At 45.1% G+C, this 24,752-nt stretch overlaps 1 protein-coding gene across 5 annotated transcripts in view; it reads right to left on the bottom strand.

The window, feature by feature from the left end:
- LOC135548712 (zinc finger and BTB domain-containing protein 16-A-like) overlaps positions 1 to 24,752 on the bottom strand; it is a 155,003-nt gene that overhangs the window by 56,378 nt on the left and 73,873 nt on the right. For all 5 annotated transcript variants that reach the window (XM_064978570.1, XM_064978568.1, XM_064978567.1 and 2 more), the window contains exon 4: positions 20,113 to 20,199. In XM_064978570.1, coding sequence (XP_064834642.1) covers positions 20,113 to 20,199 — 87 coding nt within the window. The remainder of the gene's footprint in view (positions 1 to 20,112; positions 20,200 to 24,752) is intronic.

The raw sequence follows: 24,752 nt of genomic DNA on the forward strand, positions 1-24,752 counted from the left end.
TAACAGGTTTCAAGTACAAGAAAAGCCACATTCCCATTGCTTCTTTTCCCCTTGGTATGACTGGTTGATAATGTGGCTGGGAGTGGATCCCTGCATTGGAATTCACTCTCTGCATCTTCCCAGGATTTATTCCCAGCGACCACCTGGACAGTGGACAGAATGTGTCCAGGGCTCTGAATGACCCGCCCTATTAGTCATAGGCTCTAAGGCTCGACCTCTTACGTCCCTAATCTTTATACTTTTGGTATTTTGCTGTGGCCAAATGACCGGACTAGGCCCCCTCCCCTTATCCCTCCCTCCCTCCCTCCCTCCCTCCCTCCCTCCCTGACACGGTCTTTCCCAGTGGACAAAAGGCTTTCAGCGCCTCTCTACTGTCACCCCCCCCCCTCCTACTCCTCCCCCTTCAACCTCTAGTCCAATCTGACAGAAACGGGAGTTTGTTTTGTTTTCTGAGACGCCGGGGAAACGAGAGAAAAGGGGACTAAAGCTGCACGGCTACACAAAAACCGTGGGGGTTTAGGGTGCCGCTGGTGAGCTGGTGTGGGAGGGAGATCCCATGGGTGCAGTCATATCGGAATGCGACGGGAGAAGCCGAATGACTTATAAAGATAAAGGTTGTAGGTATAATAGGGATGGCATGCTTCTCCCCCAGCTTAATGTAGGCCTTTGTGGGTCCTAGGATGCTACAAGTATCCCTTTTGTTGGCGCTTCGGTTAAGGGCAATGTACATTTCAAACCTCGCGGCCCAGGGACTGAATACTGCCTCGAGACAACTGGCTCGCCCAAGTGAAAGCTGTGCTTGTATAACTGCAAAAATGCCTAAATAGACAAAGGAACAGTAATCAATGTGCCCTTCCATAATTTAGGAGCCCTTGACCGTATGGTGCAGCGCTCTGTTCGCGTGTGCGCGTTTTTGGCGTAAACAACTGAATAAAAATGTGAAACGCAAGGACCATCGGATCCATTTTATTTGCCATTTGTCTCAAGACTGCAGTTAAGGCGCAAACAGACGTCTTTGTTCCACACACAGGGGGGTGTATCTCCCTCGGACAGACAAACAAAAACTATGTATATGTGATGTCTGATTCCTGGAAGAATAGGGGATACTGCACTGCATCTACCAAGCCAATCCATAGGCCCAATACAGCTATGACATTTCATCTTAACAATGGGAACACTCCAAGTGTCTAATATTCAAACTCCATAACCTTGTTGTACTGAACAGCAACAGGGAAAAGGCAAACAAGCTGCAGCGAGAAAAAGCAAGATGGAGTGAGCGAAACAGAGTGAGAGAGAGAATGAGAAAGAGGAAAGAGAGAGGGATGCATTGGTCCGAGCCCCTGCCCCATCTCTCCCAACAGTTGACAGAAGGTTGACCGTCTCAATTAGGCCGGGCCATTTTACTAATGATCTCTGAAACATGTTGATTTACAGAGCGGTACAGCCCTGACCTTGAAGCCAAACAGCAAACAGCACAGCGCTCAACAAGTCTTTGTGAGGGAAGAAAATACTCTATTTATAGATCAGCTGAGTGTCGATCAAGCCGCAGCATCAGGAAGAGGGCCCCTTGGAGGTGGGTGGGGGCTGGGGGGCGCTTTTGAAGAACTAATACAACATTCTGCCTCAATCTCTCCAACCACGCTTTTAATTCCATTAGAAAGGAAATTGATTTGGGTTGGCTCTTAGCGGCCACAGAAGACCAGTTTGTCTCTCGCTTTCTTTCTCTTACACACACACACACACACACACACACACACACACACACACACACACACACACACACACACACGTAGTGAAGCCTACGCACACACACTATCAGGTGGAGATGGTCGACGGAAAAACAATAATTTCAGTGGGTTAGCCAGGAAGATATGAATGTATTCGTTATTTTCAAAACTACATTTGGCGTTATGGGACGAAAGCAGAGGACAGGCAGTAGAGACGGAGCCCAAGGCTTTCAAAGTTGATGTGCCTACATGATCTATAATCAATGTCTTTCGGGGGACTCGGAAGAAGAAAAAGCATGCACCCGTACGCGCACACAGTCCGTTAAGGGTTCCCTCCTTTCATGTGTGTGAAATCTAATGAATGTACTTCTTCATATTAGTGGAGACACTCGTCCTTGTTTATCCCTGGGAGATATAACACCTGTCAGTCTGACAAAACGCTGGGAATTCATCTAAAAACAGATGTTACCATCAAAACATCTCATCTACAACCATCCATCTCAAGTCAGCACAGGCCTTCGGCATGAGTGACGTCAGTCTGGCAAGAATTTAGTCTCAGAGTGACTGACGAGCTCTATGTATAACTGTAACTAAGAACAAGTCTGACTTTACTTGTCCTTCTAGTGTAGGCTATGGATGTACAGCTGGGACCAAAATACACATTGCAAAATCCATATCGCGATAAATTGACTGAATTGATACGATAATGATAAATCGAACGATAAGTTTAACAATGTGCACAACAGTTTAAAAAAAAAGACAAATCCATGGGGCGACTCCCGTGGCGGGTCGGGCGCAGCGCACAATGACACGGTTTCCAGGTGCACGGTGTTTCCTCCGACACATTGGTGCGGCCGGCTTCCGGATTCAGTGGGCATTGTGTCAAGAAGCAGTGCGGCTTGGTTGGGTTGTGTTTCGGAGGACGCACGGATCTCAACCTTTGCCTCTCCCAGTTGCAGCGATGAGACAAGACTGTAACTAAGAATTGGATACCACAAAATTGGGGAGAAAAAGGAATGAAAGAAATGCTGGTATGATTATGGCTGTGGAAAATGTATATCATTTTGAAGTCATTTCATAAACAAACAATTCATTTTGTTTACGTGGAAAGGTTTTGAGATGTGTCTATTAAAAAAGGATAGTTATTGTTGCATTAAGTTGTGATTTACAATTCATTCAAGGACAACCTTTGCACCTTGAATGGCAAGTAATGGTAATTATAGTATAGAAACCAACAACTGTCCAGAGGCATTAGTCTCAGTATGTGTGTGTGTGTGTGTGTGTGTGTGTGTGTGTGTGTGTGTGTGTGTGTGTGTGTGTGTGTGTGTGTGTGTGTGTGAGAGAGATCGGAGCGTCAGTAGGGCTAGACGGACAATCATGCTTCCTGCCTATCACGACAATGTGAACAGGCAAGGATCTCATACCAACATACCCACGAGTCTCTCAATGGGCTGCCTAATAGAGACCGGAATTATCATGCATAGCATAACTTGACAAACATAGGCTTGGTGGAAGTGCACTTTAAATCAATATCGCCAGCCAGATTTTATCAGAAATGGTATTATAGCCGATTAAGATCTTCTCTTCACTGTGAAGTTACAAGGCTGTCGACCCCACATTCAAAAGGTAGTTCAATTAGTCATTTGCAGCGCAGAGCGTCTGGCAGCCCAGAGTAAAGAGGCATGTTTCAAAGGGATATCAAAGTGAGCCGAGAGACTCGGCGAGGCAAAGAAACCCTGACAAGAACACTACAGCTTTGTATCCAAGTGAGCAACAAGTATGGTCCTATAGAACTGATAATGCCATCATAGGCCTGGAGTTCACAGGGGCAGTTTCTGAGCACTGGTTTCTGAGAAACCTGTGTATGTAATCCTCATGCATTGCCAAAACACTTAAAAAGGTGAACATGCACTATATACACAAAAGTATGTGAACACCCCTTCAAATTTGTAGATTCAGCTATTTCAGCTACACTTGTTGCTGACAGGTGTAGCCATGCAATCTCCAGACAGACACTTGCAGTAGAATGGCATTACTGAAGAGCTTAGTTTCAACGTGGCACTGTCATAGGATGCCACCTTTCCAACAAGGCAGTTAGTCGAATTTCTGCACTGCTAGAGCTGCCCCGGTCAACTGTAAGTGCTGATATTGTGAAATGGAAACGTTTAGGAGCAACAACGGCTCGGCCCGTGAAATGGTAGGCCACACAAGCTCACAGAACTGGGTTACAACACTCACTACCAAGTTCCAAACTGCCTCTGGAAGCAACGTCAGCACAATAACTGTTGATCGGGAGCTAATGAAATGGGTTTCCAAGGCCGAGCAGCCGCACAAAAGCCTAAACCATGCGCAATGCCAAGTGTCAGCTGGAGTGGTGTAAAGCTCGCCGCCAATGGACTCTGGAGCAGTGGAAACGAGTTCTTTGGAGTGATGAATCACGCTTTACCATTTGGACGAATCTGGGTTTGGCAGATGCTAGGAAAATAATACCTGCCCGAATGCATAGTGCCAACTGTAAAGTTTGGTGGAGGAGGAATAATGGTATGGGGCTGTTTTTCGTAGTTTGTGCTAGGCCCCTTAGTCCCACTGAAGGGAAATCTTAACGCTACAGCATACAATGACATTCCAGATTACTTTGTGCTTCCAACTTGGTGGCAACAGTTTGGGGAAGGCCCTTTCCTGTTTCAGCATGACAATGCCCCCATGCACAAAGCGAGGTCCATACAGAAATGGTTTGTTGAGATCAGTGAGGAAAAACTTGACTGGCCTGCACAGAGCCCTGACCTCAACCTCATCGAACACATTTGGAATGAATTGTAACGCCGACTGCGAGCCAGGCCTAATGGCCCAACATCAGTGCCCGACCTCACTAATGCTCGTGGCTGAATGGAAGCAAGTCCCCGCAGCAATGTTCCAACATCTAGTAGAAAGCCTTCCCGGAAGAGTGTAGGCTGTTATAGCAGCAAAGGGAGGGCCAAGCCTCATATTAATACCAATGATTTTGGAATCAGATGTTCGACGAGCAGGTGTCCACATCCATTTTGTCATGTAGTGTCTATTTCGGCCATGGGCTTCTAAGAATGCCAATTGCAAGTCTGAATGCAGACTACTTGTGACAATGATAAAAGGCACTATAATACCTTATAAATACGGTGTCCTCCAATGGTTCATTGATGTGTGCTAATGGATGGAAAATAAGGCCTAAATTAAATCATTATCTATTATAAGGAACCTCATTGTCATTCTCCTGAGGTATGGGATATGTCTGGTGTTGCCCTAGATTGCCTAAAAGCAGATAAACAATCCAATTCAATAAATTGGTCCTGCAGGAGAATTATGAGAGAGAGATTAGTGGGAGATAATCATCGAACTGTAATGATAGCCGTAATTGCACAAAAATGGCCCATAAATTCATTTGTGAATTAAAAATCACAGAAACTGAAAGGAAAGAGGAAAAACGCTACGGCGATTGCACTGTCTGCATGCAGTTCACCAAACTGCCTCTGAACACCAGGTGGAGCTCTTCTGACTCAACCACCCCACTGTGTTCGCAGTGCCTCGACTCTCTGGAGCGAATGCAGGCAGGGGGGAAGACCCCAAATGACCTCACAGAGTTGGAACAGGCTCCAGAAATCCTGGATTTTAATTTTTCCACTTTACTACAGCTGTAATGTGTGTACAATAAAGATACGGATCAGGGGCTGAAGATTAGCGATAGAAAGTAGGTTTGGGGGGGGGGGGGGGGGGGGGGAGTTTGTTGCCCTGCACTAAAAGTCACTGAAGGGGATAGGAAAATACCAGATTATTCCAGTCAATGAGTGAGAGTTGCTACTCTGCCAAAGCCTCAAAACATAGAGGCTAAATGGGGATAATTGAATCTGCCTTGTATTGGAAACATCGCTCAGACAGCAGTATTGGAGAAACAGCTCAAAGCCCAACCTCAGAGATGTTTACAGCAGATATTATGATATCAATGTATTCAGTGTTTTCACAGAGTGACTCAACCACCTAACCTGTCACTCTGACATTTCAGTCTCTCCCTCCTACCTTCTCCGTCACCTCACAGCGAAATGGTATATCGCAATGTGCAGTCAGTCAGTCAGTCAGTGATACTTTGAGAGTCCACTCAGACAACCACAGTGTGGGCATCCCCTCTATACCCCTCTGCAGTCGGTAGTCTCTTCTCCCTGTGGGCCGTAGATCATCTCCGACAGACCCCAGGAAATTACAGCGTGGAGAGGAATTTATCGCGAGGCCAGAGTGGCCGTTTAGAAATCGCCACACTTTTCAGGGAGTTTGCAGGCACCTTGTAGTAGTGGTCTGATTGGATAAAAACCTGACCCAGACATACATACACCAACATACAGATATGAGCCAAAGAGGCAAATGCAAACCCAGATGCAGTTATGCACAAACACATACAGAAAAGTGAGACACCAAAACAGACCCTCTGTCCTCACACATTTAAATAAATGTCTCTGAAAGTATTAAGCACACATGCATATAAATTAACTGCAAAAGGTTCAGGATAACACAACTTTTTTAGAAAACTAGAAAAAATTAGAAGGGAATGAGTGAAACGTTTAACTGAATACCTAATATTTCACTAAAAAGGGAACCTAACCAGTAAGTGGACAGGCCTTGCATTCTGGTGTGAACTGTTATTTTTTTAAGACTTGTGCCCTTTCACCTGGCCCCGAGCCCGAGCCTAGGGTTAAAGTATAATCCAGGTCCTGTGACTACAAAGGCTGGCCCCTGAGGGCCAAGGATTGGCACATTTTTTGAATTGCACTGTCATCTTGAGCCCCGACCGACTGCACATCAAAGGATTACATGGCCAGGCCTCTTCCTTCCACTTGTGTTAAGACAGCAAATGGCCAAACCAATTCCGCCTTCTTCTCTAAAGCATTAAATAAATTGGACTTGCTTTTGGAGAGGAACATTTTGCTTGGGTGAGGAGAGTATGAGCTCAGAGAACTTTCAGAATAAACCGCTATCAAATTAAACGGCAATCCGACTATTGGAAATTCACAAAGTTTGTTTTTAGATGTTTTATGTCAGCTCTTATCTTTGAAAATATTAATCTTAAAAGACTAAGGCTCAATATCATTGCTGCTAAAAACGTTCCATAACAGTTTTTGTGCTTTTAATGGCCTCGTAACTCAGCCTTAAATTCCACATTTAGTTTTATAGATTTTCTGTCAATAACGTTTAAAAGAAAGGACCCTTTGAATTTAAGACCAATTCGCTCGGTTTAAGAGCGGCTTAAATTGATGTTCCCTCCCCCATTTTCACAGGGTGAAGAAGAAGATAAAGAAGAAGAGGGAGAAAAAAGTTTTTTGTGAGGCTTCCCTCCTGGCGCGCCACTGTACAAAAGGAAGCAGATTTGCGGAGGAGATGAACCCTGACCCCTAAGCCGCTGAAAGGTCCTCAAAGGCCCAAATACCACCTAATCAATCACATTCCAGGAGCAGTGGTCAGCGGGCCGTGTGGTCGGACTGTAAACGGACACCGGGCCCTGGAAGGGGGGCCTCTAGACTGAACCCCCACCACCACTTCACTCCAGCGCTCGGAATTCCATGGTGGGGGGGGGCTGTTTCTCTCCCTCCTGGCTGGGGGATCAATTGGGGCCAGAGTGGACACACCAACAGGCATTCATAGTCTAGAAATGAAACTAAACACAATGAGCCACTAGCTAACACCCTCTAATTTCCCATGATAAACTGACCAAACTAGACGGACCAGAATTACACTAAACCGAGTTAATGAGCAAAACTAACTTAGAGCAGTCTTCAAATGATTTTTTTTCTCTTACTTTCCCTATTTCTTCTTTGATGCTGTGGATTCCAGATGAAGTAAAAAATAAAAGGACAAGAAGCAGTGACATATAGGAGTTGAAATTGGACCAAACGAGGTTATATTGAATTAAGAACCCAGAGCAAAGGTTTACCAGTAATGACAAGCCCCACAAAATTGTAAATTAAATGTACAGCATTCTAGAGGAATGGATAATCAGGTAGAAGCGCTGACTCACTCACAAAGCCAACACCTGTGCAAATAGACAAAGACCTTATCCAGCCAGTTAGGATTTACAAAAACACCAGAATAACCATCTGACAACATTCTTGACACAGAAAAAAACACAATTTCACCTACAAACACAGAAAATGTACCCCTCCCTTTCCTTTTCTGGAATTAACACTGAGCTGACTCACAGTTCGAGCCTTTGTCTAGCTTTAGCGACATTTCATTTTGTGGGGTTTCTGTGACTTGTTAAAGGCCTGACCAGGTTCCATCTATCAAAACAATCCTGCTCCTCTGAAATCTTCTATTAACTGATAAGAACCAGGCCCTCCATGGGAGTAATGGGTCCCACCTGAGTTCCCACTTCGCACTGTCATCCGCCATCGAGGGAAAACTAGTCCCTTCCTCTGAGGTACAATGCCTCCACATTCCACTCGTTCTCTGCTTCCGTTTCTGTCAGACTCTGGTCAAAAAAACAAAAAACAGTCACACAGCATTTCTGTGAGAGATTTAGGCTATGATCCTGAGTCACTCCAGTCACACAGCATTTCTGTGAGAGATTTAGGCTATGATCCCGAGTCACTCCAGTCACACAGCATTTCTGTGAGAGATTTAGGCTATGATCCCGAGTCACTCCAGTCACACAGCATTTCTGTGAGAGATTTAGGCTATGATCCTGAGTCACTCCAGTCACACAGCATTTCTGTGAGAGATTTAGGCTATGATCCCGAGTCACTCCAGTCACACAGCATTTCTGTGAGAGATTTAGGCTATGATCCCGAGTCACTCCAGTCACACAGCATTTCTGTGAGAGATTTAGGCTATGATCCCGAGTCACTCCAGTCACACAGCATATTGTCAGACTTTGACAAACGCCAGCAATACCCATAATTCCGAGTCACAGTAATATGATTTAATAGGAAAAGCACAAGCGCATCTGGCTTGCAGAGCGGCCCATCTCACTGAGTCTATGGGCCTAATGCCAACACAGAGGAGAGATTTACCGAGGTTAAGCCACCATAATCAATATGACACTGTTAAGTGCACTTTGATTGTGCAGTCGGAGATGGACATACCTTGGTGCTCCCCCTGGTCTGCAGCTGAGCATTCTCCAAGCCGGAACTGGCTTTTGAATGTCATTGTTCCGGGGACATTAACTTTTATATGATTTGATGAGATGGACAAAGAGAGGATGCTGCGGCCATCTTAATTTGTATTGCTCCTCGCGCCATTAGAGTCCAGTCGATTGGCCGGGGGGAGCTAAGGTTTGTGTAATCACACACACACCACACACCATCCTTTCACAGAACACAGGTAGCGAGCGACGGTGAGCGGCTAAATTGGCCAGTGTGAAACTCATGTCACTAGGCAACCAGATCTGATGGTTCCTTTGTGCGGGGTGAAAGGTTGGAAGTGCTCACACTAATCTCCCCGCTTCACAATTAAATAACAGAAGAGCCATTTCAAACCCCCTCTCCTCTTTCTGTGGCGACAACAGCAAAAAAAGAAAGCAAGTCAACCCCAATTTCCATCTCTCCTCTACCAATTCCTTCTGTGCTAATCGAAAAGTATTTGCACTGTAAATTAAACGTGGCCTCTTGCGTCACTTTTTTTTTACACGATGAAACACTTCTAAAGAATCCTCAAATGGCTCAAATCTAATTCTGCAGGAAAATTGACTCCCAATACCGCTGTGGACAAAAGGGCCTTGGTTATTGTGATGGCCAGGCCTCTGTTCCTTCTCCGGCACAACCTTCCCTATTCAAAGCCCCCACGCCACAAGGGTAATATGTGGCAGGCATATTTCAAGGTGGGAAACCGAGACAAACAGGAAGACAGCCAGGCTACAGTGTTGTGAATGTTAAATCTGGGGGAGTTAATGCGTGTTGGAGACAGGATGGGCTGCTGGGGTCATATTGTAACGTGCTGAGAGACATCTCCGAGAGCGAGGGGGTTTGGCGTCCAGATTGCCCAGCTTCTCCAGCTTCCTGCTGGCTTTCTTTTACGGAGCGTGAATCGCCGAACCTCCGGGAGTCCATAATCTCTCCTACGAAACTTTCTCGCCAACAATGTGCCATAAAGCCCGCTCGCACCGAGCGATTCTCCCCGACTGCTCCACCAAACGGATTCTGATATCCCAATTTGCTGCCAGATCTCCCCCTTCTACAACAGGCTCTTCCTTCACTACCCCCAAAACTGTGTTGTTCCCCATGTTCCCGTGGCGATGCCACAATGCCACCACGACACCTTCTAAGCCGTGACCCAGAGGCTAGAGAACGGAGAGGCCCAGTTGGGTACTTCTCACTGGCTGGCGTAGGCGGTGGAAGGAAGCAGTGTCGGTGCACACGCACACACACTGCCCCTTCGCATAGGACGCCTCAAAATGCACGAGGCACAGTCAATAAACGCACAACTCATTGGTGGGAATTTACACTTGGCCTAAAGGCTAAACATTCCTGCCACGGCAGATGATTACTTCTGGGTGTTGGCCTGCCGCCGTCCCAACGCATGGTTTCTATCAGGCCGGCTGAGCATCCCTACGCCTGGAAAACTCATTTATATCCTATCAGGGGAAAAAATGTGTTTGGAGAGGGGAGCAGAGAGATAAAAACAGGGAGAAAAAGAAGACCGTAGTCTAGGTCTGCACTTGATTTAATTTGGTCACTGACTCAGACCACTTGTACACTTCTTATTTTGGGAAGTGAGTGAGCGAGATGGAGGGAGAAAAAAAAGTTCTGTCGAGGACTCGGAGAGAAGAGGAGCGTTGAGTTTAAGGCCTTTTAGGGCTGCAGAAGAGGTTGATAGATCCACCATTAAAATATATGTATTTGTTTATTTGGATCCCCATTAGCTTTTGCAGAAGCAGCATCTAGTCCTCCTGGGGTCCAGAAGAAACACAACACACTGGTACACTGATAGACAAGGACAGTCACACACATTACAAATACAACGATATTCATACAAAATAAAGAATAAAACGGTACGTGTTAGAGTGTACCTGTGTGTGTTAGAGTGTGTCTGTGTGTGTTAGAGTGTGTCTGTGTGTGTTAGAGTGTGTCTGTGTGTGTTAGAGTGTGTCTGTGTGTGTTAGAGTGTGTCTGTGTGTGTTAGAGTGTGTCTGTGGGTGTCCCCTCCCAATCCCCGCCGTTCCAAGAGACCTTTCATCTCTAAAAAAAATGTAATTCTGCTGTTTGCTTGAGTAATTGGAGATGGAAGGGAGTCACAGGCCGTGGCTCTGTATAATACAGTGTGTTGCTGTATTCGTTTTGGACTTGGGGACTGTGGAGAGACCCCTGGTGGCATGTATTGTGAGGTATCTATGGGTGTCGGAGCTGAATGTTCTTTGTTTATGCTGACAATCTGGAATTTTCATGACAGTAATACTTCTCATAAAAACTAGAAGAGAAGCAGCTAAGTCACCTCAACCTGGAAAGACTGGCCAGCATTTTGCTGATGTTAGTTCTGTATATGTGTTACAGGGTTAGTTATGTTTCACTTGACAATGCAGAAATAATGTTTTGATGTTTATGTATTCCTATTTGTTGAATGAATGTACATATCAGTAAGGTTGAATTCACCAATTTGTAAGTCGCTCTGGATAAGAGCGTCTGCTAAATGACTTAAATGTAATGTAAATGTGTTATGCCATTGGTGATACATGCGGATAGAGGGAGGCCGCAAACTTTAATTCTTCCCAGTCTGATATTGACAGGAAAGTGGTACAGTAGGTCACACTCTGAAACGTCTATTTTCATATCTACAATGTACATGTTCTGATGTGTATATATTTATGTTTTAGTCATTTAGAAAACTCTTATCCAGAGTGATTTACAGGAGCAATTAGGGTTAGGTGCCTTGCTCAAGGGCCCATCAACATTTTTCACCTAGTTGGTTAGGGGATTCGAACCAGCGACCTGCGGTTACTGGCCAAACCACTTAACCACTAGACAACGTGTGTGCTACCTGTAAAATACTGTGGGCATCCTAGGATGTGTTTTTTATGTAATTGTAGTAAGAGATGAATTGTAGTGGCCACATTAGCTCCCTGCTAATTCACTTATTTCCATGCTAACAGACCAATCACAAATCTACAGCAATCAACATATGGTTGTCCTGCACATCTAATGTGCTTCCTTGTGTCTATCGTCAGGTACTTACGTTTGTTGTATTTTGTACTATTTTTGTAACGGTTATGATGTTTGATTACAAAATGACCCATCTGATATTGATACGCAAGCGAATAAACATCCGTCAACTGGGCTCGACTGGCTGGACAGAGTTACAAAGTACAATCACATCTGTTACACTGGTGACCAGACTTTGCGTCTTTGCTGGACATCTGTTACATGTGCAGTTACGGGCAAGACGTACTGCTCTCTTTTGATCCAGTTGCAGCTTTGCTGGGTCTTCCTTTGATGGGACAAGACCAGACAATGAACAACTAGTGCATTTGATGTGTCAAAAAACAGAACTATTTTTTAGAACAAACATACCCAACCCATCTTCACAACAACTTTGTCAATATGAATTGACCATGATAACTGACCATCCAATGTTATCCAAGGAGTTTATTTTACCATTTATTTTTATTCAACTAGGCAAGTCAGTTAAGAACAAATTCTTATTTACAATGATGACCTACCCCAGCCAAACCCTAACCCGGACGACGCCAGGCCAGGTGTGCTCCGCCCTATGGGATACAGCCTGGAATCAAACCAGGGTCTGTAGTGACACCTCTAGCACTGAGATGAAGTGCCTTATACCACTGCACCACTCGGGAGCCCATGAAAAGTTCAGCTTCCTCAACTTGCTCAAGGGTCACACACTTTTTACACAATTCCAGATGAGATTTAGGTCTTGGAGACTGTTTTGAACCAAATACAATGCTTTTAGTTGTAGATGTATTTAAGACCAGTGCATTATTAAGTCACCCATTCAGATACTGACTAACTCCTTATTTAGAATGTCAGTGACCTCACTGGCTTTGGGCGATGACATGTAGAGTGTGGAATCATCTGCATACATAGTCATTCTAGCATCTTGTAAGACCGGTGTCAAGTCATTTATAAAAATAGAGAAGAGTAATGGCCCAAGGCAACTGCAATAACACAGATTCAGACAAACAGTCAGCTGAAAGATTTCTTTAACTGCAATTTAGCAAATGTTACCCATACTGCATAGCACAACTATTTAACTGGGACAGTGGGAGGTTTGACTTTCAATGCTTGGCCTATGTCACCTGTTAAACTTCTCCCGCAAAGTCAAATGACCCTGACGTATTCTCACTCGCTTTCAGTCTTTTCACTTATGAAGAGCTTTCACACTGGATGATGAATGAAAAAAGACTGGGCAAAACTAGAGAAGGTGAAAACACAATGGGAATGGTTGAGTTCTGATTACCAGTAACATCTAAAGGAGATTCTCCTCTTTCAATCAGAAGGGGGTCCGTCTGGGTGAGCCCATTCTTGTGGTATATTTAGGAGATACAGTATCCCTCCCTCTGAACCCTGTGACCTTCGGTGGGAACTAGGCATCACCTGGGAGGAAGGACCATCAAGGGGACCAATCCCAGCATCTCTACAGTGACGGACAGTTTAGCCGTCACATCAACTGTCACTCCGGGTCTCACAGGGACACATATCTCTGCATTACACCCGATGACCAAACAGGGGACAAATACTATTACATCAGCCAAAAGTGTCCGTGCAATTCATAGTGGTTTATAAGGACACAAAAATCTACACAATACACACACAGTACACTTTTATGACAACAATGCCTCAATAGGGTACTACGAAGGGACAAAGACATTTGCTACAAGTGCACTCCACTGTGGTTTACAATACGATACCTGCGTTGACCCTGAGTGCCCTCCATGGGAGGGAGTCAGACAGACAAATGGGTAATCTGCCGGAGTGAAGGACAGCTTGCTCAATAATGAATGGCTAGTGAAATATGGTGGCTAGCGTCTAGCCATGCTCATCAGCATTACTGCACACCCGATGACCGCAGCAGGGGGGCATTCATGACGCTAACGCGGCAATCAAAAATTAAACGCTACCCAATAACCTTCATGTACCTCCAGTTACTATTTCTAGACGGTTTGTGCTGAATAAACGTGGTTCATGTCGGTGTGGTAATACATCTATTTATTCAAACCTTGATTTCAACATAAACACACCAGAATTTAAGATCTTTCAGGCAAACAGAAACGCTTCATACCAAGGCTATGTGGGGAGCACACGCACGCACTATCCATTGTGGCTCTAATGCTCACTGACAACTTAATAACGTCACAATTAACTAAATGCTAAACAGACGCTCCCATTCGCCTAATGTGATTGAGATAATCAACACTTTTGACGTGACCCCTGTGCACCGGTGGCAACGGTCCAATTTAGGAGAGTCACGTGGGAAGGGTGTGTGTGGGGACTGATTGGGAGGCCACCAGTGTGAACATTTTCAGATGTGGGAGAGAAAAACAAAGTAGGGGTGGGAGGGAGAGCGAGAGAAAGAAGGAAAGAGGCCTCATGGTTTATTTTCTCCCTGTGCCATAACACAGACGTGTTGTCCTCCCTTTTCTCTCGCTCACTGTCCAAACTATTTCTGTCTTGAGAAAGAAACTGTTTACTCTGTGGCCCGGTCGCTGGAGTCACGCCGTGTTCCCACCGACTAAACCCACTGTTGCCTCTCCAAAATGTTTAGCATATTTTCCCTGTAACACAAGACTTAAAAAGGAGGGGAGAAAAAGGGGGAGAGGGATAGAAAAGGAGGGGTAGTCCCTTCAATTATTTAGGGATCTTCACTGAGGAGCGGTCAGAGTGCTTGTCTATAAAACGTGACTACCACCATCTCATAGAAAACACGTTGCTTGGCCTCCCGAGTGGCGCAGTGGTCTAAGACACTGCATCAGTGCTAGCTGTGCCACTAGAGATTCTGGGTTCGAGTCCAGGCTCTGTCGCAGCCGGCCGCGACCGGGAGACCCGTGGGGTGGTGCACAATTGGCCCAGCATCGTCCGAGATAGGGGACGGTTTGGCCGGCAGAGGTGTCCTTGTCACAATCGCGCACTAGCGACTCCTGTGGCGGCCCGGGCGCAGTGCACGCTAACACGGTCACCAGGTACACTGCGTTTCCTCTGACACATTGGTGCAGCTGGCTTCCGGGTTAAGTGGGCATTGTGTCAAGAAGTAGTGTGACTTGGGTGGGTTGTGTATCGGAGGATGCACAGCTCTCAACCTTAGACTCTCCCGAGTCCGTACGGGAGTTGCAGCGATGAGACAAGACTGCAACTACCAATTGGATTACCACAAAATTGAGGAGAAAACGGGGTAAAAACCTCCACCCTGCTTCGCTTCCAAACTTGGACAAAATCAGATGAGCTTCCAAGATAATTTGCATGATCGGCAAAAGCACCCAATTCTAGAGGGGGGCAAAAACTGACAGTGCAGATGTAGATGCATTGATGGCACTCGTATGACGTCATCAAGCTCAAAAGTCACATCAGGACACAGAATCTCTCTCCTCCTAGTTCAAACCATTAAGATGTGTCTTGTGTCGTTCAAGCCCGTTGCTAAATGATCAATGCCAGGTGCTATAATGTGATTCCACCAGTGACTTGTGAGGTGGAGACGGAACCCTCCGGAGCTACACGAGAGGTGATATACAGTGCCTTCGGAAAGTATTTACACCCTTGAATCTTTCCACATTTTGTTAAGTTACAGCCTTATTCTAAAATTGTAAAAAAAAAAAAAAAAAAAAACAGCAATGTACACACAATACCCCATGATGACAAAGTGAAAACAGGTTGAGAATTTTTGGCATTTTTAGAATTTTTTTCAACAGAAATTCCTTATTTACACAAGTATTCAGCTCCTTCGCTATGACACTCAAAATTGAACTCAGGTGCATCCTGTTTCCATTGATCATCCTTGAAATGCTTCTACAATTTGACTGAATTCCACCTGTGGTAAATTCAATTGATTGGACATGATTTGGAAAGGCACACACCTGTCTATATAAAGTTTCACAGTTGACAGTGCATGTCAGAGCATAAACCAAGCCACGAGGTCGAAGGAATTGTCCGTAGAGCACCGAGACAGGATTGAGTTGAGGCACAGATCTGAGTAAACATTTCTGCAGCATTGAAGGTCCCCAAGAACAGTGGCCTCCATCATTCTTAACTCTTCCTAGAGCCACTCCCCAGTAAAAAGGCACATGACAGCCTGCTTGGGGTTTGCCAAAAGGCACCTAAAGATTCTCAGACCATGAGAAACAAGATTCTCTAGTCTGATGAAACAAAGATTGGACTCTTTGGCCTGAATGTCTGGAGGAAACCTTGCACCATCCCTACAGTGACACATGGTGGTGGCAGCATCATGCTGTGGGGAGGTTTTTTTATCAGCAGGGAGACTAGTCAGGATCGAGGCAAAGACGAACGGAGCAAAGTACAGCGAGATCCTTGATGAAAACCTGCTCCAGAGGACTCGAGCTCAGACTGGGGCAAAGGTTCACCTTCCAACAGGACAATGACCCTAAGCACACAGCCAAGACAACACAGGAGTGGATTCCGAACAAGTCTCTGAATGTCCTTGAGTGGCCCAGCCAGAACCCGGATTTGTAACCGATCGAACATCTCTGGAGAGACCGGAAAATAGTTGTGCAGCAAAGCTCCCTATCCAGCCTGACAGAGTTTGAGAGGATCTGCAGAGAAGAATGGGAGAAACTCCCCAAATACAGGTGTGCCATCCTTGTAAATATCCTGCCTGGTTGGCCCTCTCTCTCTCTACCGCACCTGCTGTCTCTAACTCTGAATGCTCAGCTATGAAAAATCAACTGACATTTACTCCTGAGGTGCTGACCTGTTGCACCCTCTACAACTACTGTGATTATTATTATTTGACCCTGCTGGTCATCTATGAACATTTGAACATCTTGGCCACGTACTGTCATCTCCACCCGGCACAGCCAGAAGAGGACTGGCCACCCCTCAGAGCATGGTTCCTCTCTAGGTTTCTTCCTAGGTTCTGGCCTTTCTAGGCAGCTTTTCCTAGCCACCGTGCTTCTACACTTGCATTGTTTGCTGTTTGGGGTTTTAGGCTGAGTTTCTGTGTAGCACTTTAACGTCGGCTGATGTAAAAAGGGCTTCATTTGATTGATTGAAATGTGATTGTAGCGTCATACCCAAGACGACTCGAGGCTGTAATTGCTACCGAAGGTGCTTCAACAAACTACTGAGTAAAGGGTCTGAATACTTATGGTAATGTGATATTTCAGTTTGAAATCTTTTATAAATTAACAGACATTTCTTAAAACCTGTTGTTGCTCCGTCATTATGGGTATTGTGTGTAGATTGATGAGGGGGGAAAAAAAACAACATTTAAATCAACTTCAGAATAAGGCTGTAATATAAAATGTGGAAAAAGTCAAGGGGTCAGAATGCTTTCCCGAAGGCACTGTAGGTGGGAGTCGGGTTGGGCTGCCCTTAAAAAGGAAGTAAGCCAGACCAGGGCAGTAACCTACTGCGTGAACACATACATTCATGTGTTCATACTGTGCATGTTCGGAGTAATGTACATGCATGCACAGGGATATAACCTAAACACATACCAAGTAACACTAAATATAAAGCCTGTTTCACAAGCAGTGGGAGTCTGAGCGGTTAAACAACCGTGGCAGCTGACACTTCTGACGTCAACTGGCCAGAAGGGATGCCACAATAGTGCCCATTGAAAGAGCAGCATTACCCAGAAATGGGCATGACTTCAGGGACAAATATTGTCATTTGAGAACAACAACCCTTGCTGCCAAGCAGCCGCTCAGATAACATCTGGCTTTGATGGTCAATGTTCTGCCCTCCTATGTTTTCCTCGGTCTGGTGTTCGACCCCAGTGCAAAAACAGTGGTTTTATATTTAATTATTATTACAGCCATTACAAAGGAAAATGATAGGTCTCCAATTGCACAATAAAACAATAATGAATGTAGAGTGTACGGTGCACATGTAAAAAACAAACAAAAAAAGACAGTTTGACAGAGTATTTCAAATGCGGGGGGGTGATGACTGGGCGAGGAGAACAGGCCTTCGCTCTCTGCCCTTCTGTACCCTCTCTGTCAGCAGGAGTCTGAGACCCGGACGTTTACAGCGCCACGTAAAACTCTGGTCATCCTAAACACCACCTCCATGTCGACGGCCATTAACTATTTACATAGCGGGTGCGACACAGTCACACAACCACCGGACTGTGGACCGAGGGGGTAGGAGGTGAGTGGGGAGGAAGAAATCTCTAGCTGTTAAGTAACCGTTTTCGCTGGGGTTGGATGGACACAGCAGCTCTCAGAGGAGCACTTTTCTTACTTTGAAAAAGGTGTCTATTACATCTCATTGGGAACTTTGAGTCATTCAAACATTTCTGTATAGCAGAGTGAGAGTAAACGGAACAGGGATTCCTCACCGTTCAGTCACCTCTCAATCTCACCTTACATGAGTCATGCTTAATGGAAACGTTGTTCTAAACGGTTTCAAGTATGAGTAATCCCCTTCCTGACAGTGTACAGTAAGTTATGTATTGCCACACAGGCATACACAAACAGAATAAGGTGACAACCCATTTTCCAGAGCTAGTAAACTGAGTAAAGCTAAGCATATGGGTGAGCATATTGAGGGATGGAGCCGGCGTATCAGCCTAGCCATGCGTTACAGCACATTTTAAAATATAAGCCTGGCGGGCCTCGGGGGAGACTGGCCTCACTGCTGTTCCAATACCTGGCAGGAAGACAAGTCGTGCTGCCCATTTTTCTAGACCAGACTGGAATGCTATATTTAGAGCTGCATTCCTTTCTGCTGGTATGCCTGTCCAATCATTAGCCTTGTTTAACCCCTCTTCACTCCGGGACCCTCGAATTGGTCAATGCCGCTCAGGAGGCCCCAGCCACTGTCAAATAGGGGGCCTGCTCAAGTGGGGCTAGCCCTGAGTCACGAGTGTCAAAAAAAATGCGGGGGCCAACAAGATTGCTCCGGAAAGTTGTTTGAGTCAGGCTTGGATGAGACGTGTCAATGCCTTCATGATACGGGGTGTCACAGTCCATCCTTATTCTGTTTGGGTATTTTCCTACTGCAGTACACAGAGGAGCTCCCCCTCCATTTCGAATACAAAACAGAGCATGACTTCCCTGCAGGTTGAGTAACATCACCCTAACAATGGCTAACTCTCAATGAGCACAACAAAACTATATCTACTGAAAAAGTTTTCATTTGAGAAAAAAAAAGGAAGAGATAAATGTATCACTTGGGAAGACATTGAGGTTGATATAGTGACAGGAGAACATTGCTTGGATCACATTACCAGTCCATAGCCCTGAAAGAGGATGGCTTGTTGTTTGTTTGGCCAGTCACATAAGTGTGGAGTGACAGAATGGCTGTAACCCAGTAAACCGCAGGTCACACACATCAATGCTACACACCAGAGGTTGTGACCCATCTGACACACTCTGGAGTCCAACAGTCACAACACACCTAGTCACCCTTCCCACAGCATCAAGCAGCGGTGGATCAACACACTGAGAGTGGAGGGAAACCCGAGTCGGCCATATATGAGTGAGTGATCTTTGGAATCTGCTGGAAAGACGTCGCCATCCTCCTGTCGCTGATAAACCAGACTGGCCTGCCAAGTGAAAGGCATTCCCCCACCGTCCAGTCCCGTATTGATTACCACTGCTTTATTAAAAGGCCTGATATGATCCAGTCCCATCCAGCGAGCCAGTGGACGGTAGGTCCCAGGTCTGGGTTCCCTTCCCCCTCTCTGGCATCCAGGCTGTGTCATCAGGCTGAGGGAGCCCGTGTGCCAGGGAAGATTCCAGACCCCCACCTTCCACTGGCCACTGTGGCGCGAGCCAACCGGCTTATAAACATAACTCAGGGGGGTTCGGCTTTATGCCAGAAGCCATGCATGTTGATGCGTTCACCGCTGAGTCTTTCTGCTTCGGTCAGCGGCAAGCGCCATAATACATCACCCATTGTAAAACACACAGTGGTGTAAAAACAACTAAGACTTATTAATGAGTCAACTATCATTAAGGTCAACTAGCATTAGACGCTACTCAATATACTTCAGACCATTTAGACACACTAAAATTCACGTGGGTTTTTTTGGCCTTATTTACAGCCATCAATCTGAGCTGTTTCGCCTGAATTGGTTCAAGCTCAAGAACAAACTGTAGACACTTGCACAACAGACACAGACATAGATGGGTGTACAAGACCATGGTGGGAGTGGAGCAACTGTTTCAAAGAGATCACAATCTGTGAGTGATGGGGGAACATGTGTAAAGCCGTATTAAAGCAGATGCGGGATGTGTTCTTACATGTGTGGATCTGTCTGTGAGCCTCCAGAGCATCCTCCTTCTGGAACTGGGCCCCACACTGGTCACAGACAATGGCCTTCTCACCAGCTGCAACACAGGAGAGGAGACAGGAGGGCGTCAAATATGGACGGGTGTTTGTAGACCGTATATGAATTGAAAAAGGTGTGTACAGCAGTAGTTATGTAGGACGACATAATATGATTCCTACAGTGTAGTTGGCTTAACTCTACTTGCGTAGTACAGCATGTGGGGTAGTGCTACATAGCCTTCGGAACAGCCATACCATTTTTGTGTAGTGAAAACATGTATTTAAATTAAGAAACGGATACTGCCAAGAGCAGAGCAGAGTGCAGGTTTTTCCTTTTCCACGCACCTGTAACAAGCAAACTCGGCTGTATAAGTGATGTTCCTATTTTTGAAAATTGGTATTGACATAGCACTGAATATTACATGAGCCATTGTGTCTGAGCAGCTTTATTAGTGCAGTATGGGAACATGTGCCAACATTGGGCCTCTTCTCTTCACACTGCACTACTACAATCCAATTCAGTTCAATAAACTTGATTTATTCCCCAGCCAGGGGCAATAACAAAATAATGTTTATTGAATTGAACTGTATGAGTGCAGCATGAGGAGCAGAGGTATTTATCAAAACACAAACAGGGGGTGCTATGGGAGCACGTCAAGGCTCGCTAACTCACTGTCCTGCTCCACCCAGATATCAAACAGGTGTGTTCGGTGTTCCTGTGTGGTCCTGATCCCAGGACAGTGAGAACCCTAAACCAGACCTTGGTTGTTCTGTTCTTGGCATCGTCTCCAAGGGTTACGACACCCTCCGGCAGCAGCAGCAGCAAATCAAAACAGGAAGTTCATTCTCATAACTTCTTTTGGTCTCCGAGATGGAGAGAAACTGGGTGTCGGTTTCACAACACTATTACAAAACAGCTACACTGTTAGTCTGAGGAAGACAAGTTACACTGAGGCATGATGGACAAGATGGAGTTGTACATTTGCCAGTTACTTATGTAACTTATGTAACTGTTTGAGTTATTGTACTAGACCTTAACTGTCATTTCACACACTCACAGCACAAGGCATTAGTTCCTATAGCCATTTCTTCTACAGAAATATGGACTTCAGTAGAAAAAAAACTTGCCAAAGTAATACCCTTGATTTTCTGCATATTTTAAGGCAACGTATGGCCAGGGATGTTTAATGCAGAGTTGAACATATGGCACAATTTGTCCGTTAAAAGATACTTAACCTTTGGAGAGGGAACCGTGTTCAGGTGAGATAGACAGAATATCACATTTTAAATTTGCATTAATAAAAATCAGCTCCCCCTGCTTCTCCCAGAGCCCAATGGAGATGATTGAATATTATAAAATCAGCTCCCCCTGCTTCTCCCAGAGCCCAATGGAGATGATTGAATATTATAAAATCAGCTCCCCCTGCTTCTCCCAGAGCCCAATGGAGATGATTGAATATTATAAAATCAGCTCCCCCTGCTTCTCCCAGAGCCCAATGGAGATGATTGAATATTATAAAATCAGCTCCCCCTGCTTCTCCCAGAGCCCAATGGAGATGATTGAATATTATAAAATCAGCTCCCCCTGCTTCTCCCAGAGCCCAATGGAGATGATTGAATATTATAAAATCAGCTCCCCCTGCTTCTCCCAGAGCCCAATGGAGATGATTGAATATTATAAAATCAGCTCCCCCTGCTTCTCCCAGAGCCCAATGGAGATGATTGCATATTATAAAATCAGCTCCCCCTGCTTCTCCCAGAGCCCAATGGAGATGATTGCATATTATAAAATCAGCTCCCCCTGCTTCTCCCAGAGCCCAATGGAGATGATTGAATATTATAAAATCAGCTCCCCTGCTTCTCCCAGAGCCCAATGGAGATGATTGAATATTATAAAATCAGCTCCCCCTGCTTCTCCCAGAGCCCAATGGAGATGATTGAATATTATAAAATCAGCTCCCCTGCTTCTCCCAGAGCCCAATGGAGATGATTGAATATTATAAAATCAGCTCCCCTGCTTCTCCCAGAGCCCAATGGAGATGATTGAATATTATAAAATCAGCTCCCCTGCTTCTCCCAGAGCCCAATGGAGATGATTGAATATTATAAAATCAGCTCCCCCTGCTTCTCCCAGAGCCCAATGGAGATGATTGAATATTATAAAATCAGCTCCCCCTGCTTCTCCCAGAGCCCAATGGAGATGATTGAATATTATAAAATCAGCTCCCCATGCTTCTCCCAGAGCCCAATAGAGATGATTGAATATTATAAAATCAGCTCCCCCTGCTTCTCCCAGAGCCCAATGGAGATGATTGAATATTATAAAATCAGCTCCCCCTGCTTCTCCCAGAGCCCAATGGAGATGATTGAATATTATAAAATCAGCTCCCCTGCTTCTCCCAGAGCCCAATGGAGATGATTGAATATTATAAAATCAGCTCCCCCTGCTTCTCCCAGAGCCCAATGGAGATGATTGAATATTATAAAATCAGCTCCCCCTGCTTCTCCCAGAGCCCAATGGAGATGATTGAATATTATAAAATCAGCTCCCCTGCTTCTCCCAGAGCCCAATGGAGATGATTGAATATTATAAAATCAGCTCCCCTGCTTCTCCCAGAGCCCAATGGAGATGATTGAATATTATAAAATCAGCTCCCCCTGCTTCTCCCAGAGCCCAATGGAGATGATTGAATATTATAAAATCAGCTCCCCCTGCTTCTCCCAGAGCCCAATGGAGATGATTGAATATTATAAAATCAGCTCCCCCTGCTTCTCCCAGAGCCCAATGGAGATGATTGAATATTATAAAATCAGCTCCCCCTGCTTCTCCCAGAGCCCAATGGAGATGATTGAATATTATAAAATCAGCTCCCCTGCTTCTCCCAGAGCCCAATGGAGATGATTGAATATTATAAAATCAGCTCCCCATGCTTCTCCCAGAGCCCAATAGAGATGATTGAATATTATAAAATCAGCTCCCCCTGCTTCTCCCAGAGCCCAATGGAGATGATTGAATATTATAAAATCAGCTCCCCCTGCTTCTCCCAGAGCCCAATGGAGATGATTGAATATTATAAAATCAGCTCCCCTGCTTCTCCCAGAGCCCAATGGAGATGATTGAATATTATAAAATCAGCTCCCCCTGCTTCTCCCAGAGCCCAATGGAGATGATTGAATATTATAAAATCAGCTCCCCCTGCTTCTCCCAGAGCCCAATGGAGATGATTGAATATTATAAAATCAGCTCCCCTGCTTCTCCCAGAGCCCAATGGAGATGATTGAATATTATAAAATCAGCTCCCCCTGCTTCTCCCAGAGCCCAATGGAGATGATTGCATATTATAAAATCAGCTCCCCCTGCTTCTCCCAGAGCCCAATGGAGATGATTGCATATTATAAAATCAGCTCCCCCTGCTTCTCCCAGAGCCCAATGGAGATGATTGAATATTATAAAATCAGCTCCCCCTGCTTCTCCCAGAGCCCAATGGAGATGATTGAATATTATAAAATCAGCTCCCCCTGCTTCTCCCAGAGCCCAATGGAGATGATTGAATATTATAAAATCAGCTCCCCTGCTTCTCCCAGAGCCCAATGGAGATGATTGAATATTATAAAATCAGCTCCCCCTGCTTCTCCCAGAGCCCAATGGAGATGATTGAATATTATAAAATCAGCTCCCCTGCTTCTCCCAGAGCCCAATGGAGATGATTGAATATTATAAAATCAGCTCCCCCTGCTTCTCCCAGAGCCCAATGGAGATGATTGAATATTATAAAATCAGCTCCCCTGCTTCTCCCAGAGCCCAATGGAGATGATTGAATATTATAAAATCAGCTCCCCCTGCTTCTCCCAGAGCCCAATGGAGATGATTGAATATTATAAAATCAGCTCCCCCTGCTTCTCCCAGAGCCCAATGGAGATGATTGCATATTATAAAATCAGCTCCCCTGCTTCTCCCAGAGCCCAATGGAGATGATTGCATATTATAAAATCAGCTCCCCTGCTTCTCCCAGAGCCCAATGGAGATGATTGCATATTATAAAATCAGCTCCCCCTGCTTCTCCCAGAGCCCAATGGAGATGATTGCATATTATAAAATCAGCTCCCCCTGCTTCTCCCAGAGCCCAATGGAGATGATTGAATATTATAAAATCAGCTCCCCTGCTTCTCCCAGAGCCCAATGGAGATGATTGAATATTATAAAATCAGCTCCCCCTGCTTCTCCCAGAGCCCAATGGAGATGATTGAATATTATAGGGTCAGGAGTCTTTCCTGGTTGGGTCACATGGTCTAGAACACAGGGAGGCAATTAGATTCAGTTGCCGGACAATTTGAGGATGGTCTGGAGGCAGGAACTTAATTATAATAATTTGACCATAATTAAGGCCAAAAAGAGATGATTTTCAAATACAATAATTTCATACCTTGATTACATTGAGACATGATAATGTTTATTTTATTTGCGGGAATACAATAGATTGAAATCCTTTTCAGCTGAATTCTTAGAGATTTTAGTGTCTTTTGACCAAAAATTCTAATACAAAAAAACAACAAATATGAAAAATAAATGTATTATTTATGCCGGTTTTGGCCATTCACCTGTTGCCGACCA

The sequence above is a fragment of the Oncorhynchus masou genome, chromosome 11, assembly GCF_036934945.1.
Source record: "Oncorhynchus masou masou isolate Uvic2021 chromosome 11, UVic_Omas_1.1, whole genome shotgun sequence".
Taxonomy (NCBI): domain Eukaryota; kingdom Metazoa; phylum Chordata; class Actinopteri; order Salmoniformes; family Salmonidae; genus Oncorhynchus; species Oncorhynchus masou.